The sequence below is a fragment of the Neovison vison genome, chromosome 1 (assembly GCF_020171115.1).
Source record: "Neovison vison isolate M4711 chromosome 1, ASM_NN_V1, whole genome shotgun sequence".
In the NCBI taxonomy this organism is placed as follows: Eukaryota; Metazoa; Chordata; class Mammalia; order Carnivora; family Mustelidae; genus Neogale; species Neogale vison.
In genome coordinates, this window is record NC_058091.1 from 65,273,969 (window position 1) to 65,295,593 (window position 21,625).

General features: G+C 41.7%; 1 protein-coding gene across 13 annotated transcripts in view; it reads left to right on the forward strand.

Moving 5' to 3' along the window:
* MAP7 (microtubule associated protein 7) overlaps nt 1–21,625 on the forward strand; it is a 167,315-nt gene that overhangs the window by 102,157 nt on the left and 43,533 nt on the right. For all 13 annotated transcript variants that reach the window (XM_044248094.1, XM_044248164.1, XM_044248058.1 and 10 more), the window contains 2 exons: nt 3,946–4,044; nt 11,762–11,839. In XM_044248094.1, the coding sequence (XP_044104029.1) occupies nt 3,946–4,044; nt 11,762–11,839 (177 nt within the window). The remainder of the gene's footprint in view (nt 1–3,945; nt 4,045–11,761; nt 11,840–21,625) is intronic.

Genomic DNA, 21,625 nt, shown 5'->3' on the forward strand with positions numbered 1-21,625 from the left:
TTGTTGTGAGTAGGATGCAGAAGGTCTTCTGGGATAGCAATGAATTCCTGAGATCCGGATGGTAGGAGGGCAGGCGAGTGGAAGGAGGTGGAAGGAGTGGCAGGAAGAGCAGCAGCTCCAGTGTAAGTCAGGAGTAGATAAACTGGCATTCAAGTAACCAGACCTCCAGTTAAATTCAAGTATATTTTTTACATTTGAATTTCAAGATTATGAGACAATTATAGCTCCCCACCCCCCAGAAAAGCTTTTATCAGGGATTATTTAGAAAAGTCACTGGGACTGAACATGTGTTACAGTCTTTTTAATCTCCTTCATGGTGGACGGTTACATAATATCCAGTTAGGATTGAGGTTTGTTGTCAGGATCTGGGGGCCCTGCGGATATGCAGTCACCAGAGAAAGATTAAATTATGTCAAATATAGGCAAGAAAGGAATACATTTGAAATATGTTCTAGACAAATGGTTCTAATTCTTTTTCAGTTAAGTAAAAATAATATATAGCAGATCCATAAATAGCTTCCTAATTAAGGCTTTACTTACTGTGTGCCGGAAGTAGCTATATAACAAAAAGAAAATTATAATCCTAGTACTCCAAATATGTGATACATTCTGCTTCTTTCTGTTATGTTTCTTAATAGTTAACTTCTTTATGAGTAATTTTAATAAGATTGACTTGCAGAATAAGGAGAAAGTTTCTTCTTTTAAAAGATGTACTTATTTTATTTATTTTTTTAAATTTTATCTTATTTATTTATTTTATTATGATTATTTTTGTGTGTTTTTTTAAATTTTTTATTTTTTTATAAACATATATTTTTATCCCGAGGGGTACAGGTCTGTGAATCACCGGGTTTACACAGTTCACAGCACTCACCATAGCACTACCCTCCCTAATGTCCATAACCCCACCCCCCCTTCTCCCAACCCCCCTCCCCCCAGCAACCCTCAGTTTGTTTTGTGAGATTAAGAGTCACTTATGGTCTGTCTCCCACCCAATCCCATTTGTTTCATTTATTTTTAACGATTTTACGTATTTCTTAGACAGAGATCACAAGTAGGCAGAGAAGCAGATGGGGGTGGGGTGGAAAGTAGGCTTCTCGCTGAGCAGACAGCTCAATGCAGGGCTTGATCCCAGGACCCTGAGATCATGACCTGAGCCAAAGGCAAAGGCTTAAACCACTGAGCCACCCAGGTACCCCACAATGTATTTATTTTAGAGAGAGCATGAGCTAGAGGGCCAAATAGGAAAAGAGAATCTCAAGCAGACTCCGTGCAGAACCCAACACAGGGCTCGATCTCACGACTGTGAGATCATGACCTGAGTGGAAATCAAGAGTCAGGTGTTTAACTGCGCTTAACCAACTGCTCCACCCCGGAGCCCTGTGAAAGGCTGTTCTATACATACTGAGTTAGAAACTTTCCGAGTTTTGATTTTCATCGACTTTTTTGTATCTTTAGGGATCTCTCTAAAGTTGTGAGCCTAGAGCCAAGAGCAGTTAGCCTGGGTTTCACGTGCCACATGGTGACAACTGGCAACTCCTTTTTGGTAGGTGGGATGAGAGGTTACGTGACAGCATTAAAGAACCAAGCATACTTGCTGATTTCCCTTCTAGATCAGTATCAGAATCAGAGCCTATCCTGGTTCCACTCATACTGTTTTCAGTTTCTCTCCCAGCCACCATCCTCCAGTGTAAGCACATACACACACCATGTAGCCCTTTTCCAGTGGTAGTTTGCCTGGTAAAATTTCAAGTGACAAGGTCCCATCAGAAGACACTGAATGAGGCCTTTTATTTGCTATCTGCTCATTTTTTACTGTATGTTTACAGAACTTTCCTTGAAAATAAAGCCAAAAAAGCCCAACAGATAAAACTTAAACCAGTCAATGTCTGTGTTTGAAGCTATTATTTAAAGCAAACAAATCCAAAATAAGCAATATTAAAAGATTTGTATAAGATACTTTTACTGTTTAGTCTATGATTTTATCTATATTAGTTATTATATATTAATTATAATATGTAGTTAATAAATAATAAATATAATAAAATAATATAGTGGTTAATATCTACTGATTTATTTATTTGAGAGTGTGTGTGCATGTATCAGGGTTGGGGCGGGGGAGAGAAGCTCAGCTAGATTCCCTGCTGAGCACGGAGCCCATTGAAGGGCTCGAGCTCAAGACCCTGAGATCATGACCTGAGAAATCGAGAATCAGACACTTAACTGTCTGAGCCACCCAGGCACCCCATTATCCACAATTTTCCATGCTAATACCACAAAAATTTGGTGTATTGCTCTCTAGAGGTCGAAGGTAAATTTAGGGAATTTTTTTAGGAGTTTTTCTCAGTATGTCTTAGGAACAGTTTTCAAATTTACTCTTCTTAAAGCATAATTATCATCCCATCTTTTCTGGTTCAAAAACATTGAGCAAGTAATTCCTATTGTCTAGATAATGTCCAATTTCCTTAGCCTAATGAAGAGATAATGTGTCATGTGTCAGGGGCTAGGGCTCCAAACAAAGCAGGGAAGGAGTGTGAAGTGCTGAGTGGTGGGGTTGCTATTTTAAACAATTCAAGAGGATTTTCTTATCTGTCTTTTTGAGCAGAGTCCCAGAGGATGTGAAATCCATGTGGGTATCAGAGACAAGAATGTTTCGAGTCCTTGCAAAGTTCTGGGATGGACTAAGTCAGGATGACTAGAACAGAGTAATTCAGAAGGAAAGAGTACCTTGTGGGCCATGTTGGAGACCTTAGGTTTTACTCCAAGCAGGATGGGAGCTATTGGAGAGTTCTGAGCAGAGGAGTGACGCCACTTGTATTTTAAGGGGATCACCCTGGCTACTACGATGAAAACAGACTAAAGGTAGTCAGTGGGAAGATCAGGTAGACTGGGTAAGAGTATATTGTAGTCACACAGGGAGGAGATGATTAGAGAGGCAGCCGGAGAGGTGGTAAAATGTTTTATAAGGTAAAGGGGAAAGAACTTACTAACAGATTGAACATGAGGATCAAGAGTGAGTCCAGGGTTTGGGGCATGATCACCTGGAAGGGCAGAATTCTCAGCTGGTGAGGAAGACGGCAGAGCAGGTTATAAGGCAGAGATAGGAGGCAGAAACTCATGGGCTTGGTTTTTGACATGACTTGTATCTGAGACAGTAGCAGACATCTTTTAAATATCCTTTGAAGTACACTGAAGTAATATGGGTAAAGGGGTGCCTGGGGGGCTCGGTGTGTTAAGTATCTGCTTTCAGCTCAGATCGTGACCCCTCAGTCCTATGATCGAGTTCTGCATCAGGCTCCTTGCTCCGTGGAGAGCCTGCTTCTCCCTCTGCCTCCAGCTCCCCCTGCTTGTGCTCTCCCTCTCTGAAAAATGAATAAAATCTTTAAAAAATACATATGGGTAAAGAAAGTAATTATGTTTAAAGTATGGGATCCTGCACTTGACATAACCAGAGAACTACCGGGTATGTCTGCCCCTTTATTCCTTTCCTAGAATACATTTCCCATAGTCTCTTTAATAATCTGTGTTACGGAACTTTTGCCAGTAGCTGTTTCAAAATCCTAGTAAATTTTATGTCCTGGCTCCCTTCTAGTGACCCCCTTAGGTATGTTCTTGGAATGTTGGGTCCCTAATGCATGAGCTTTCTAAGAACTAAGATCAGAGACTTTGGATACCAGTCACGCTTCCACATGCTTGCTTTATGTATAAACTGGGACCAACCTTGAACATGCTACTGCTGGAGGATCGGTTGAGCCACAGCCCTTGAGTTTGGGGTGTGTCCTTCCCACTGAGCCAGCAAGAGTTGTAACAGCCTCATCTTTTTATTTCCTAAATCTAGCCTTGTACCTGATACAAAGGTTCATAGTAAACATTGAATAGGTGAATGTTTCTGAATCAATTTTAAGAAACTAAATATAGTCTTTCCTCTTTGTGTCATTTGTATAGCGCCTGAAAGCTACAAAGTGCAAGAAAAGAAAACTGGTGCCTCCAGCCGTCCCTCTGCTGTTTCCGGACAGAATAGCAACTACTCAGGAAGTAAACCAGGTACGATTCATGTCTTTTGCTGTAGAAAAAAAGTTATCCCTAAAGCCTTAATGCATGCTGGAATTTAGGAGAGCTTAGTTTCTATCCTGCTACCAAAACACAACTCTTACTGGCTTATATGAATTTAAGTCCGAGAACCTCTTACAGCCTTGATTTTCTCTTTCTAAAATGGAGATTCAAACACATGCCCTGCTAACTTCTCAGAATCATTTTGGCAATCAGCGAGATAATGCGTGTGGGTGCATTGTTTACTGTCCAGCGATGTATAAGAGGTAATCATTTTCCTATTCTTTTTTGTAATGGTGCGTGAGCCACAACTTTTTGTGCCTATGTGCCCATCATTATTGCATATCTTTTCTTGTGACATTTTCAAAAGCCATTTAAGGAAATCTTCATACATAGCAAAGCTGCTACAGAATTATGTTTTTGTTCTCTATTGTCTGCAATGATTGTACACCTACATGGTAATTCCATTTAATAGCCTGTGATTCATGGTCTGCTCCACTCAGCGATAGAAAGAAGCAAACAGCCTGTGAACATAAACAGTTGAAGACAATGAAGTTGCTTCCAGGTGTCCAACAGCCATTGTGTGGTTCTTGACAGAGCCCACTGTCCAGTATGATGGTAGAGAAGCAAAGAAAGGCAACGGTAATTTGACCCCCTCATGAGGGCCTTGGAAGCCTACTTTATGCAGCATCCGAGACCAAAATCACTCAAGAGCAGTGAATCAGTGAGAATTAAGATGGAAATCACTCTTTCTAGCTTCAAACAAAACATTCCCCCATTATTTGTAGTTTAGCGGGGGTGGGTTGGTGGGGTTTCCATGTGGGAAAGATCTTAACAGAGCAGATAAATCTGGCTTCTTGCTTAAACAAAGGACAACTAACAAGTACTATTGCCAGACTGTATGACCAGCCATTAGTGGAAGATGATGTGTAGTTTCAGTGCAATTTTAATTAGCAGGCCGAGACTCCCCACTTAGTCAGTTTGCCTTTCCATCTGTTCATGTACCCACCTACCTTTCAGCCACTATCTACTACTTAATGAGTAATTGTCCTGTGCCTGGGACCATGACAGGGACTGGAGGAGCAAAGCAAGGCCTCTGTGCTCCCAGGCCTTATTCTAGGGGACTTAGGTTCCTTACACTTAAGTGAGGATCCTTTAGCATGGAAACATTTGTCTTACCATGAGAACTGAACATTCGCTAAATGCTATACACTGTTTTCCCCTTGTTTTGACTGTATTCCCTGTGCTGTACCTTTTATCCTTGTGACTTACTCATTCCATAACTGGACGTCTATACCTTGCACTCCCCTCACCCATTCTGCCCTTTCCCCTCCACCCTTCACCTCTCTGGCAGTCATTCATATTGTGTCTTTTGAGCATCATGTGTTTCCTTGCTTATATAAATATATATAGATAAGCTGATGTACATATGAAGGTCTTGCTTTTAAAACCACCATGTTGTTTTCCTTAGTATCTCCAAAGGATGATAGAAGAATTTTCATGTTGGATGGCTAGGCTTGAGTAAAACCTGTTACTTCTATGAGATACAAGTCATGGGAATCTGACTAGAGCAGTCTATTAATTTTCATTCTCTGGAACTTGGGGCGGGGGTGGTGAAAAGTAAAGTATACACTAAATTTTGGAATATTTTGAATATTGTCCTCAACCCAAAATGGGCCGTCTGACGAAATGATTTCTTGGGGTCTCTTTTTTTTTTTTTTTTTAAGATTTTATTTATTATTTATTTGACAGAGAGAAATCACAAGTAGGCAGAGAGGCAGGCAGAGAGAGAGAGGGGAGGAAGCAGGCTCCCCACGGAGCAGAGAGCCCGATGCGGGGCTCTATCCCAGGACCCTGGGATCATGACCCGAGCCGAAGGCAGAGGCTTTAACCCACTGAGCCACCCATGTGCCCCGGGGTCTCTTTTAACCCAGTAAATTTTAGTTAAATGTTTTCCCATCTTTTACCTTCTCATAAAGACTCTAGAACATCTCTTTGATGTTAATAACATTCAAGTTGTTAATATTTTATCTTGGAAACAGGCATAGGAGGCCCTTGTGGTTTATAAGTGTGGGCATAGTATGTCTCATGTTATCTAGGAAAGACAAGTGCTCTCAGCTGGGAATACTTGGACCCAGACAGAAAGAGACCATTTGTAAAGTCACGGATCTGTCCATGTCTACAGAGTGGGTGAGGGCTCTTGAGGATGCCATCAGCTGCCTCCAGATGGTTCAGAGTGTAACCTAATTAGATGAGAACATTGGCATTCTTTTCATGATCAGTACATACCTAAAAACAAAACAAAACAAAACAAAAGGCAGAAACTTAAATTCATTTTAAAAAATCCCTCTTAATTTCTATCCCTTTATCATGCTCCACCAACAAGTCTTTAAAAGAGCCACAAAAAACTTCACTAGCATTTATAAGTCATTTCCATCACAGAGGAATGCAGGCCTTGGAATCTTCCAGGCCTTCCCTGACTGCTCTATCTTGCCGCTGTCATGCCTCCCTGGGTGCCGTGGTGTGCAGAAGGGCCCGGGGTTGAGCTAGAGATCTGGTTTTAGGAACTAGCTGTGACACTTCACTGTGCCACCTTCCTTGGTCACAGACATTTCCCTCAGCTTTCTCCTTTGGAAAGCAGGCATGAGAACTCGTTCTTGAAGGAGTAAGTACTTGGCCAGCTTGTAGAGCTGTTGTGAAGAACAAAGTGATAACGTTTGTGAAAGTGCTTTGCAAAAGCCCCAGTGAAGTTATTTATTGTGTCAACTCTAGTTGTTCGGATCGAAGTCAAAGCCTGGTGAGCTCTTGAGAAAATCTTGTCCGTATCAGTTGATTTTCTTTCTTTGAGAGCCCTGGAGTTCCCCCTTTGTGGTCTAGGCTCATGCATGTCACTGAAGACAGGATATCAGGAGCACTTCCTGTCAGTCTTAAAAGTGCCCCAGTTAGGGCAGCTGCAGGTGAACTCACAGCAACGTTCTGTTGCTCTGAAAACTTTCCTTCTGACAGTGTTAGATCTGTCAGGAAATGATGTGAAATGTTCAGGACGTTCATTTACTTCCTGCACCTTGGTTTTGTTGCAGGGAAAAGGGACGTGAGGGTTGGGGATGAGAGGCAGACAAAGAATCCTAGAAAGTTCACTCTTTACTTGGAACTATTCAATTTTTTTTCTTTTTGGAAACCTCTTTTTAAAGATGATTTTTATCAGCTACTGGTTATTTAAACTGTGACTGTTTAGCATTTTTTTTTTTAAGTCTGTTATCAAATACGAGGTTGCTGTTTGTTTGCCCCATTGGTATATGTTCATGGGGGGTTTAAAGGCTCTGAAAGTTAGTGAAGGTTGTTTGCTCATTCGTTCAACAGATGCTTCTAAATATTCTCCTTCCTGCCAGATGTGGTCCTGAACACTGGGAGTACACAGTGAACAAAACCAACAAGGCTTCGTTCCTCCCCCACCCCATCTCTAATCCACCAGCAGTATTATTGACATTCTGGCACCCAAGTGACGGATGTAATCAGAAGGATGGAAACAGAATTTAAACTGAATGCCTTGGGGCTCCTGGGTGGTCCAGTCAGTTGAGTCTCTGACTCTTGGTTTCAGGTCAGGTCACCATCTCAGGGTCATGATCTCGGGCTCCGGAGATGGAGCCCCACCGTCGGGCTCAGGGTGCTCAGTACAGCGTCTGCTTGAGATTCTCTCTCCCTCTCCCCTCCACTCTCTCTAAAATAAATAAATAAAATCTTTAAAAAAAAAAAAAAAATGACCTGAATGCCTTTTTCCCTCTACAATTCAGCGTTTTCTAATGCCAGGTTCCTAATCCAACCAAAACCATCTAGGATATCACAATTACCATGCCCTAATTCTTTACTTCCTCAAAATCTGATTCCAAATGAATAGTGATTATCATTCCAGCACTCAAAACAAGGTCAGCGGGAATCATGATACTTGTAAGCATTGGCCTTATTTTTAGCGATTGATTGATTTGTTTGTGCAGCAATCTATATGTCCTTGTTTCTTATATATTGTACGATCAGTCAGGGTGGTGTTCGTTACATGTGATGAGCATAATCTTCATATGAAATGATATTACGGAAATCATCTCGTGTAGTGCTGATTTCCTACTGTGTATCCAAACAGCAACCATTATAGTGTGTAATTGGGTTATTGATATTGTGATTGACTTGGAGTTCTCAGGCTTGGTTTGGATAGAAGGGATAGGGGAGGGGGTGTGTGTCCCATACGTTGTTATTAAAATCTTCCCTTCGAAAATTTTTTTTCAAAATTTTGCCTGAAATTTGGTAAGTACTCGAAAGTAAGCTAGAAATGTCACACCCTTCTTATTGATAGTCTGTGACAGAAATTATAAATGTAATTCAAAGGAATTAAACTATTTTTTAAGATATTTATTAATTGAGTGCGAAGGAAAGTATGGGAGCGGGGAGAGGGGAAGAGGCAGAGGGAGAGAGAGAATGTCAAGCAGGCTCCATGCCATGCATAGAGCCAGATACGGGGCTCATCTCACCACCAGGAGATTGTGACCTGAACCGAAATCAAGAGCAGACGTTTAACTAACTGAGCCACCTAGGCACCCCTAAACTATTTTGTGGACTTTCTGTAAAGTGATTATGTCTTTTTTATATAAAGTCTTTTTTAATAAAGTTGATTTGGGGGTCATATATAGTAAATAAGTGTTTATGAACGGGTAAACCTCATTGTTTAAGGCATATTACTTAAGTCATAAGTAATCATTGAAGGTCTCTTCTAACTCTATTTTGACTTGTTCTCAGATAGTTCTTTCTTGCAAATGCCACTTGCCATGCTGTCATTTCTTTTCACCAGAAACAAATGACAGTAAAACACCCCTGTGTATGGCCCATAACCAGGTGCCTGAGCGGGAGGCCACGTGCCCATTTTCAGATTCCAAAAGTAAAGCTTTTGGGGCCAGGGGCCATATTTTCTTACACAAACAATATTTGAAATCTCATAAATAATCAGTAAGTCTGAAAAGTAAGTATCCTAATAAATGTGAGCTACTGAGGGGTCCTTTGACCAGTTTCTAAAACTCATACCTTAAAAGAAAATAAAAGAGGGGTGCCTGGGTGGCTCAGTGGGGTAAGCCTCTGCCTTTGACTCAGGTCGTGATCTCAGGGTCCTGGGATGGAGCCCCATGTCGGGCTCTCTGCTCCGTGGAGAGCCTGCTTCCCTCCCCACCTCTCTGTCTGCCTCTCTGCCTACTTGTGATCTCTGTCTGTCAAATAAAACCTTAAAAAATAAAAAAAAAAGAAAGAAAGGAAGAGCATAAAATACTATCACTTAGTCTTGCACGTGATTCTCACTGCCAGGTTTTTGCAGGCTCCTGGTGGGCCTTTTCTACAGTTTCTGTTCCCCCTCAATGTACAAATCCCGTGGCATTCAAGAGGCCTTTGGGATGGAGGGCCTTTCAATTTGTTGATGAACCACCACCATGCTATCTAAAATATTGTCCCACTAGCTTTCTATTTTTTAACCTGAGATCTTAAAAATATGTCAATTTAAAAGAAGAGAAAATAAACCTGATTTTGAGGTAATTATCATCATCATCATCATTTTGCTTGTTTATATAGTAGCAGAGTGAACGCATTAGTATAGCTCTCTGCTGGGAAACCCGCAGCAGTGTCTTGCTTGTAGTGCCATCCAGAGTCCTCCCTGTGACCAGCAAGCCCCGTGCCATGGCCCTTGCAGGTCTGGCCCCATTGATTGCGATCTCACTCCACTCCAGGCTCGGAGATCTACCCGTTTCTTGAGCACATTATGTGCTCTTAATCTCAGGGCCTTTGTGCTTACTTCCCATCTCCTGGAATATCTGCTCATCCATGTGTCCTTTCCATCAGGGTTTTACACGTAAAAGTTACATCAGTTAGGCCTCCCTTGGCCCTTGTCTAAAATGTTAAACAGTCCCTTCCTGCCATGTCACAATCCCCTTTGTTGCTTTGTTGTCCCCTTAGCATTTATTTCAAACTAACGTTCAGTATATTTTCCCCTTTTTCATTTTTTTAAAGATTTTTTCTATTTATTAGAAAACACATGCAACGAGGGGGAGGGGCAGAAGCAGGCTCCCTGCTGAGTGCAGAGCAGCCACATGGGGCTCCGTGCCGGGACCCCAAGATCATGATCTGAGCCGAAGTCAGACGCTTAACCAGCTGAGCCACCCAGACGCCCCAGCCCCTTTTTTTCATTCCGTTATCTCTTATTTATCCTGTTCATAAAATTCTCCCTGAATAGAACACAGTCCCCACAAGGGCAGAGATTTTTTTTTTCCTTGATTGCTTTCTTTTCAGCACCTAAAACAATGCCTGGTGCAGAGTTGATGTTCACCATGTGGTCAGTGAATGAATGAGTGAACTGAGGCTTATGTGTGAGGCATGTAACTAACACTGTTTCAAGCATTTCATTTAGTTCTTACAGTGATGTGAGATTTGTTCTATTTATTCTCGTTTTGTAGATAATAAATCAAAACCCAGGGGGCACCTGGGTGCCTCCATCAGTTAAGCATCTGCATTGGGCTCAGGTCGTGATCCCAGGGTCCTGGGATCGAGTCCCACGTTGGTCTCCCTGCTTAGCAGGAAGCCTGATTCTCCCTCTCCCTCTGCTTGCCGGTCCCCCTGCTTATGCTTGTTCTCTCTCACTCCATCTCTCTCTGTCTAAAATAAATACATAAAATCTTAAGAAAAAAGAATCCATGAAACCCATGCCCTAATTAACTTGAGACTAAGAGAGTTGGTGAGTAACTCAGCCAAATTTACCTAGCAAGTGAGAGACAGGACAGAAAGTGGACTCTTGCCTGTGTGACTCCAAAGCTGGGCTTTTTATATCCCGCTGGTGAACCCTTATTCAGTAGAACTTCACTTAGGATTCTGTTTGCTGTTGAGGAACAGACTTTTTAAAGCATAAAAATGATAGAAGTTCACTAGCTTAGGAACCCAAAGCATCATATCTGTTGCTGGATAGAAACAGTCAAAAGGCTACAGTTATGTTTTTACATCATGGGTTTTGGAGGGGGGTGGGCAGGCTGTGTGTCTTTTTATTTTTTTTCTAGAACTTGTTTCCCATTTTCGTTGAGCTGACATAGAGTATGCTGTAAGTTTAAGGCATGTAGCATAGTGACTTGACTTAGCTGTGCTGTGAAATGATCACCACAGTCAGGTTAACATCCCTCATCTTCTGTGGATATGGGAGAGAAAAAAGGGGGGATGGTTTTCTCCTTGTGATGAGAACTCTTAGGATCTACTCTCACATAATGTTTTTATTTATTTATTTATTTATTTATTTTTAAGATTTTATTTATTATTATTGGACAGACAGAGATCACAAGTAGGCAGAGAGGCAAGCAGAAAGAGAGGAGGAAGCAGGCTCCCTGCTGAGCAGAGAGTCTGATGCGGGGCTCGATCCTAGGACCCTGGGATCATGACCTGAGCTGAAGGCAGAGGCTTTAACCCACTGAGCCACCCAGGCGCCCCTCACATAATGTTTTTAAACAGGAGAAAAATGCATGAAAATTCTCAGAAAAAATCGTAATAATAAGGCATATCACCAAAACTATAGCCCTATATACCAGTTGTTGTAAGACATAGTAATACTTCATTCATCGAATTTACTAGCTAAAAAGGTATTTATCAAAGTATATTGTTATGAGAAAATCCACTCTTCTGCTTATATGTTTTATCTCCTTTGCAGACCCTCCTCTCGTGCTACGGGTGGATGACCGGCAGCGGATGGCCAGGGAGCGCCGCGAAGAGCGCGAGAAGCAGCTAGGTATCCATCCCCAGCCCTCATCCCCTCCTTCAGGGACACTGTCGTTGAGTTGTTACCTTTCACCTCAAGACTAAAGGCCACTTAACCATTGAGCACACGGACATCACTCTAATGACTATACTTGCTGACGTGCCTTTGTGAGTCGTACAGATGGATGTGAAACAGAATTTAGTATGTGATAGAAACAGGGGACCAAATTCTAAGTAATAGGAAAGCCCAGCCCAAAATTAAGGTCCTTTTCCCTTCTTTTATTGTAATCACAGTTTAATGTGGTGCAGGAGAGAATGTATGTACGACAGGCTCGATGGCTCAGCTTACATTTTACAGCTTAAAAAAAAAACAAAACAGCACACAAGGACAGTGAGCTTATGGTTCTCTTTTATGTGAAGAAGAGTCATGAGAGTGTAGACTACTGGGGCACTTCCTGCTTCCCATAATAAAATAACCCTGCTGCCGAATTTATAGACAGATGCGACCAGCCTTGCTGCCAGAAGAGTGCAGAACCTAGTGCTGAGCCGTCTGATTTTTCTTTTGGTACCTAAGGTCTTTGTGAAAGGTTAGCAACTGTGGTATTGGCCATACCATCACCTGGAGAGCTGTGTCCCAGGGATGACCTTACCAGGAAGCCAAGATCAAAGCACCAGTGTCCTCCAGAACACTGAGCAAGGATGCTCATGCTAACTCCTCCTTTACTTTGATGTCCATTTATGCCAAACTGCTGAAACAGGATGCTCTCCTTAAGTGCCTTGGAAAGACGAAATGTCTGGTTAGCTTGTCTCAGTGTTGCAGAATGTCTCTGTCTTTAAAAATTGGACTGACCGAGGTTATTAGCATGTTCCCAGTGGATGACCCCTAACTTTTCTAGAGTTCCACTGCATTTTGTAAGAATTCATGTTTCGGTGGGAGAACCCAGCATGTGTACCCATCTTTTCTATTGTTCTAATCCACAAACCCAAATCTGTGAAATTGATGGGACGCTGGTTTTCAGAAGTCTATTCACATTACTTAATTCTTCCAACAAGGGCCTTGTTCTCTCCTTTGCCATAATGGGCATGCCAGGTCAGTTCTTTTGCTGCCAAAGTCTTTTTGACACAAATTTCAACAACTTGGTGGAAGGGATTGAGCTCTGCTGCTTTTGCGTGCCTAGCTTTCTGCCCAGGCTTGAAGTTCCCTCTGGCTGATAGGCTTGCTGCAGGCGGGTGGGTTCCTGGTGCAGGGCTGTCTGTGGCCCTCAGGCTGATGCTTTCCCCCACGTACTCTGCAGCCTGGGTCTCTTGCTCCTGGGAGGTATGCCCACTGTTCCCTGATTCAGGTTGGTTTGACAAGTAGATCAGAACAGAGGAAAGGCAGAGCATCCCAAGCAGAAAGAGACTCCAGATAAGCACAAAAAAGCAACTGCCCACCTGCTCTGGGATGGCTGGTATTTGCACTGTCTTGGGATGGGTCCAAGGATTCGCTGTTGAGTTCTCTCCCTTCTCTGTCCCATCCAGCGGGGTCAGGTCTTAACCGTCCTATCTCTTCCTTAGAGTTGCAGCATGAATTCCCACCTGCTAGAGTAGAAGTAGCTCCAGAGGATTAGGAGACCATCCTTTATGATTTAAATCCCACTGGGAGTCAGCTTTTACACAGTAACTCAGACCTTGCTGTTTGGGTTTGTCTTTCAAAGCCAAGCACTGTTTGGTTTTTTCCTTTTCCTTTTTTTTTTTAGTTTTGTGGAATGTATTAATTAACACACTGGTCAAACAAAAATGATTTCACTTCTTATGCTATGATACAAGACCTATAGCTTTGAGCCTACACAGTCTCCTGCAAGTTGCCTAGTTCTGCATGTTGAGTGGCTCGATGTTTGTCTTAAGAGGAAACCCCACATTTTTTTTTTTTTAAGGATTTTATTTATTTATTTGACAGAGAGAAATCACAAGTAGACAGAGAGGCAGGCAGAGAGAGAGAGAGGGAAGCAGGCTCCCTGCTGAGCAGAGAGCCCGATGCGGGACTCGATCCCAGGACTCCGAGATCATGACCTGAGCCGAAGGCAGCGGCTTAACCCACTGAGCCACCCAGGTGCCCGAAACCCCACATTTTAATTCATATCCACAGGGCAGCACACGACTTACTTACTAATTTATAAAGTCAAAAACCTTGTTTTCTGGGTATTGTGTTCAAAAGATAGAGATTGAGACCCACCCTTCAAAGGCTAGCTGCAGGGTATGTGGGGAGGGAGATAAACCCACAGCAATTGTAATTGGAGGTGGTATTGAAAGGGTGTGCACACGGGTTGGTGAGAACCCACAGAAGCACCCGACCAGCCTGTGGGTGTCACGTGCCAGCAGAGTTTCCCACGAGAGGGTGTGGAAGTGCTGTCCGGGATGGTGGAAAAGACAGAGATCATAGAACAGTGACACAGAGATATGTGGGAAAAGGCATTTGCTAAAGGAAGCCATCATGCTTCACAGATTATATTACATGGGTCGAAGTAGTTTTCAGGTGATTGATTGTATCATCCTGTTATTACACCTGGACTGTTTTAGTGAGCCATCATGTAATAGACATGGTTTTTCTTCTTTTCCCTGCCATGTTAAATATCATGGCTTCCTTAATTCTGATCTCTTTTTGTTGTTAAAAATCACAGTTTTCATGAAATACATCAGTCTTAATTTTTATTTTTTATTTGCATTAATTGCATTTTTTTAAATTTTAAAGCAATGTCTTTTTGCCTGATTTTTTCCATGTAATCAATCATAGCAGCAATTAAATCTTGAGAGGCTCTCTTCAATCTTCATAAATACATGAATAAACATACATGTGAGCACACATACATATATTTTTGTAAAAATGTTATCTAAAACCTAGCACCTAACTTAAATTGTGCCTTGCAGTCTATAAAGTTGATTTCTTAAAAAAAAATCTTTTAGTACTAAAAATTGAAGGGCACACCTGAGCAACTACCCTTAAACTGTGCTTTGCAAAAACTATAATGACAGTGGAATATTTTTAAAAAGAAGGGGTGAGGGAATGTCAATATCAGATCTCTGGACTGTGCTTTTTTAAAAACAAAAACAGTTGGTAATACCAGCTGTTACCAGGCTTTCAAACTGTAACGCTTTTCAAGTTTAAGGGAAAAAAAAAATTGGAGTACACTCCATAAATTCCAGCAAAGCAAAGTTTTAAATGATTGGACATAGAGATTGATTACTCAGTGTTGGATATAGATTGCAACTGACATTGAAATTATTAAAATTTTTTGTTTTAATCCACAGTTTCAAAAAAGCAAAGTGGAGAGGGAGAATAAAGTTCCTTTTGTTTTGGGCGGCATGTCATGTTTGTACTATTCTGTAAATAGAGAGAACCTCCTCATAACTTTCTGTAGGTTAAATCTCTGACTCATGCTTTAATGCTTTTATGGTGAGATTGGGTCATGTGGCTTAATCTTTCTACATTGTCCTTCAATTTATCACATAAAACCAGGCATAATTCTTCATGTTTGGGGCTGTTCTGTCCATTTGGTTGAGCACAAATACTCTGAAAGCTGTATTTTTCGGTCTTGAAAGCTTTCTCCGTGAAGGAATCCCCCTAACCACTCCCTTCTATCTGAGTCTCTTCAGGCCATTCCTTCAAACTCCCCTCTCTTGACCTCTGTATCTTTTTTTCACCAACTCTCTTCCAAGCTTTAATTTTGTTTTTTTTCCATAAGGGAAAAAAATTTCATTTGTGCACATGGGTTCCGACTCTCCTTTTTTGATGACATGGGTTCTACACATTCATTTGCTCCTAAGGCGGTCGATGCTTCCCCATTATCTAAAAGTCAGCTTCTGTACAACTGGCTCATCAACTCTCATTCCAAAACCAATTCCTCTGGGTGATTTTTGTGGCCCGGTCAATTGTACCAGTATTTTTCTGGCCCCAAGCAATAATGTCTTTCAGCTGTGCTTGGTAATTGTCCTATTGCTGGAGGCACTGGCATCTTCCTGACCACTGGTCTTAGCTGTTGGCTCTTTTGCATTATAAAACATTTTTTTCTCTTCCTTGGGGTCCCAGTGCTAGGCCCTCACTAGTTTCCACTCTGGCCTGTTGGGCCACTTGAAGTTACCGTGGCGAGTTGGACTGAGCCTAGTCCTCGAGCTGGAGCTTTAGCGTCTGGAGCCTAGTAGGTGGGTGGAAGTTGCCACATTCTCTCTGTCCTTCAGTCCACTTAGTCATAAGAATAGCTGATGCTATCTTCAAGATAAATGTCAGGTCCCTGCCTTCAGATCTGCTGCCTGTGCTATCAGACTCATCCAGGCCTTCATAAATTCAGGTCCTGCTCACCAGAACCATCTCGCAGATGTACTGCCTCTCTCCAGCTGTGTTGCAGTTAGGGCCACTCCCTCTTTTTGAAGCCCTTTCTACTCTTCATGGCCTTTCCCCCTTTCAGAAATTGATCATTTTCTCGCTCTGCGGTCGGTTTTGCACAAACTCATATTTTAGCTCACGTTCTAATGCTGTTGCTTGCCCTTATGAACTTTTCCTAGTTGGATTTATATAACCTCCTGGCTGCATGTATGTTAAACTTTTAAAGGGTGTGATTGACTATAATTTGCTAGTTCTTTGTATCCCAGTACATGGCATAGTACTAATTATTCAACAAACATGTAGTAAATATTTGCAGACTTTCCTTACTCTGCAGTCTTTCATGCAATATTAATAATAATAATGGGCCAAACAACATTATACATTGCATTATCACATTTAGCAGCAAATTAACACCATGGTTGTCCTTTTTATTGTGGGGGCCTGCCATAATTGTTAATGTAATTTATTTTATAGAAGGGCATGTGTTTTATTTTTACATTGTGATAAGTAGATGGATTTTCTTTCTGCCAGAGCATATTTAAGCATGTCTTTAATATGTCTTTGATATTACTCTCAACATCCAAGCATGTGTGTATTTTTACTCACTTGTTTATTATCTGTCTGCCCCCACTGGGGTATAAGCTCCACGAGAGAAAATACTTGTGTCATTTTGTCATTTCTGGAGCCCAGTACCTATTAATAGTGCCTGGCCCATAGTCAATGTCTAACCATTGTCGTCAAATGGTAAATGAGTAGTAAGTCTATGCATGTTAACATGAGCACAGACGAATGTGGCAGGTGTACTGCAGATTTGCTAAGACATTACCAAATTATCAGATAATACCTGCCGTTGTAATAGGTCAGTCCAGCAGGTCTTAGATTCTTATTCTTAAACATTGTCTCAGAGGGACAAGGCTACAAAGGTCATCTATACACTAGTTGTGCCTTAAAACTGTTGAATTTTCATGTAGGTTATAAAACTGACAGCCCTACAATATGTTGACAAATTCAAGAGAATATTTAAGAACTCTTTCACAGGTGAAAAATTTTCTGCACCCAAGGAGATACACGGTTCAACCCCTTTTCTTAAAATGATATGGATTAAGCTTGAAGTTTTGGCATGAATGGAGTGACATTGCCAACTGGGGCTTTCTGGGGTTCTGTGACATCATGAAAGATTATCAGACTTGTGTGATTGATTCACATATCTCACGAAGAAAAATTTGTTTATAAAATCTATCCTTCAATGTATTCAACATAGGGGTTTTATAGCTAAGTTCAAACTTGTACAAGAGATCTCTCATACTGTGTTAGAAATCACCAAGATAATATAAAAAAGATTTTGAACTTCGAACAAACGTTAATCAACTTTTATTTGAGTTTCTTTCTGCGGATAATTTTTACCAGACTTCTTTGCCCTTCCAGTCACAGCTTTTTTACTTTGTCTTTTTTTTTTTCTTTTTTAAATCTCCTTAATAACAGTGTGTTTTCAACACAGGGACAGCACTGTTAATCCAAGTGTGGCCAAGAGATAAATGATCATTTCTGCCTGGCTTGAGCATTCATCTCAAAAATATTGATGGGGGATTAGGACTAATTAGTAAACCACCAATAATGCTGTACCGATTAAAGTCATAAGTAAAGCTGCCTCTGATTTCACATTTCACATTATTCGATTAGCCCAGTTTTTGGTTTTGACCAGACTATCCACCAAACAGGGTGAGCTTTGGGAAAGCAGTCTTTCTAAACCAAATCGCTACTGGGTAGAAGTTTGACCGATCTGTGGTTAGTCTTGGCACCTGGTCTCCCGAAGTCACTTAATGAACATAAAGTACAAAAGCCCTGCAGGCCGTCAGGCAGGCCGTGAGCAGCTGAGGGCTCTGACTGCACGGCAGTGGGAGGGCTTCGGACATGAGCACACATACCTCAGCGGCTGTATCATGAGTCAGGCTTGGGACTGGCAAGAATAAATGCTTGGTGCAGGTTGGATTTGGTAACTTAGAGGCTGAAGATTTACCATAAATGAATGAATCATTCTGACTAAGTAGCCATTATTTCTTCTTCTGAAACAGACTTTGCCTTTGAGGCTGAAGATGAAAAGATCTTAAAATCTGAAAAGTAAGGGATCTTATCAACAGAAGAGGATAAGGGCTAAGAGGGACATTAGGAGACAAGGGTCTTCACGTTGGATGACCAGCTTGTCCCAATCTAGAGCAACAGGTTAGTCTCTGGGAGGCGTTGCAAAGCATGTCCTTCAACATAATGGCTCAGTGTTTGCTTCCAGAAGCAGACAGTCCAGAGTTTGGTTCCAGATCCACCACTAATTTACTGTGAGGCATCAGGCAGGTTATACCACTTCTCCAAGTCCCAGACTGCTCATGATAAAGTGAGTTTAATAGCAGCGTCTGCCTCATTGAGAGGCTGTGAAGATAATGTCTGCAGATCACTTGGCATGAGCGCAAAGGGAGAACTGAAGACATCTCACCATGGCGGTGATGGTGAGAAGATGAGGATGGCCGGCCACGTGATGCCACAGACACAGAGTCCGATGCCCGGGACTGAAGAAGCCTAATGTTTCTGAGCTAGGGGAGACAAGGGGGGAGGGGTATTTGTGTTTCCTGGTCCAGCAGGGCAGGGCAAGGCAGGGCTCAGTAAAGCAGCCAGGTGAGGAAGATAGCAACACTTAAGAAGTGAAAGTGGATTGGGGTTGAGGTAATAACTAAAAAATTCCAAGGACCACCATTGATTTCTATGCTTTAGCAAAACTCCGTATACTTTAGCAGAGGCTGAACCCTCCTTTAAGCCTGGCTCTAGAGACAGGAGTCCTGGATAGTATTGCTTTCTTATATCAAAAGTCCTTCAGCCTGTGTATGGGGAAGGCTCTTGGTCTTCCAAGGTATAAACTGCTACCCCAGCCCCTTGATCCCACTGGGCCCACTGCTGTGTGCTGGGAAGCAGGCAGAGTGGGAAGAGTCCTTGGGAGCAGGAGACGGTATGAGCGTCCTGCAAGGTCACAGTTGCTACCAGGCAGACCTCTGGTATATCAGTCCAACAAGACGGGAGTGGAAGAACAGTTTAGAAAGCTTGGAATTAACACTAAGGACTAATACAAGTCACTTGGCTTGGAAGTCACCCAATCCTTTAATTCTTTAGCTCATCCATCAGATCTACTTTTAAACTGGAAATGCAGGTAATCTCAATAATTGTTGAGATAAAGCATAACGATGAAAATGTTAACAGTCAAAATCAAAACAAAAGGAGACCTAATAGTAATTCCACACACCTCCTCCAAAGTAAAAACAAACACTGAGTTCTGGACGTTGATCGGAAAAGATCTGGGAGATCATTTTGTACACACATTCTAATTTGAGATCAACTAGGTTGGCTCATTATCCCAAGGTCACACAAAATTACTAGCAGAACCAAATACTGAACTCAGAAATTTAGCACTGGTCATTTTCCAATTCTTCAAGATATGACTGGCATTGCTAGTGCCCAGCGTTACCAGTAACCAATTCGTATCCTTCCGTGTCCTCCTGTGAAACGGAGACAGCCCATCTGCATGTTTCAGAGGTGAGGTGATAACATTGCTCTGCTCTCTGAATGCCACTTTTTTTTTTCTTTCCGTCACATAGTAGTGACACATGCGCTCACGCAGATGGAAGCCTGTTCAGAAGGACCAGGCTGGGCACTAGACTAGTGATGGTGACTGGCACGGGGAGTCACCCAGCCCACGGGTGTGCTTCCTGTCTTTGTTCTTCCCATTCGCTGCATAGGGCAGGAACTGGTTTGATTGTCCTAAAGATTCACTCCTGATAATTATCTCCATTTACTGAGCTCCTGCTGTGTACATGGGACTGTGCTAAGCGCTCCACTTGTTACCATGAGCCCACCAAGACCCTGTCAGAAAGATGGCGCCATTGCCATGTGAGGATGTGAGACCACAGAAATCGCTTGCTCTGTGGCACCTAAACGGTGAGTGGCAGGCCTAAGGGCGGACCCACATTGCTATGAAGCCCGAGATGTGCTTTATCCATGACAATACTTGCCTTTCATTTTAAATTTCTTTTAGTACAAGAGTCGCTATGTGTGTCTAAGTGGCATCCAGAATGATAGTTGGTTTCTGCTTTGTGTGGCACTCATACTGTCCCAGTGTCCCCTTTGCATGGCACTGACATACTGTTAGTGTCATTGAAGTATACTCCTGGCATCAGCAGCTCAGGGACGGAACTGATTTATTAACACCTAGTATTTCAGGGACTGCTGTGGGCTTTCATCTCATATCATGATCCCAGAATCCAGGGGAACATTAAAACTTCACAAGAGTCAAGGTTAATAATATTCATTATGATTCCTTTTCTGGACATGCTCTCTTTTTATAGAGCTGCATCTATGAAACAAGTGATCGTTAATAATTTAAGTAGGAACCAAGTGTTGTGTTAGTCTGCTTGGGTTGCCATAACAAATACCATAGATTAGGGGTTTTAAACAAAAGAGATTTATTTTTTCATCATTCTGGATGCTTTAAAGTCCAAGATCAAGGTTCTAACAGAGCTCACTTTCTGATGAGACCTCTTTTCTGGCTTGCAGACATGTACCTTATTCTCACCTGGTCTTTCCTGTAAGAACAAAGAAAGGGAGAGTGAGCTCTGTGGTGTCTCTTTTTATAAGAACACCAAGGCTATTGGATTAGGGCCCCACTTATGACCTCATTTAGACCTCATTAGGGCCGCTTATGACCTCATTTAAACATGATTACCTCCCAAAGGCCCTGTCTCCCAGTACAGTCACATTGAACATTAAGCCTTCAACATTTGAATTTAGGGGCTGAAGGGGGAGGGACACAGTTCAGTCCATAGCAGTTCGTTGATTGTTTTCTTGTGTTCAGAACTCTTATTTCTGAATGAGAAAATATAAAACTTTGACATTACCTATTATCCATAGGGAATATTTTAAATAACTAAACCTCTTAGAATAAACTAACTTGCAGTTATTAAATAATTGAAATATTTTGTGTATTATCCTGCAGTTGAAAAGAGCACATGATCCAGGATCTGCAGTTGGTAATAAACTTGGCAATCGCCAGCACACTCTGCAGTCATATGAGAAAGCTTGTTTGCTATTTCACCATTGTTTGCCTGTTCTCTGTAGAAGTGTTTAAGGGCACTGCAATAGATTTCCACTTCCTAGAAGAAAATTGAAGGAGAACTCAATTAGAGTTTGATGGCTAAAGAAATATTATTTCTTTAAAAAGATTATTTGAGGTAAAATTATTATTATTATTAAAACATCTAACCCTGTTGTGATTTATAGCACAACCTTAAGAACTACATTTAATTTTCTGAATTGAAACCGCAATGATGATGGTGATGACAATTTGGCAATAACAACTAATCTTTACTGAGTGTTTAATAAGCGCAGAGAACTATTCTAAAACTATGTTAACTGTAATTATTC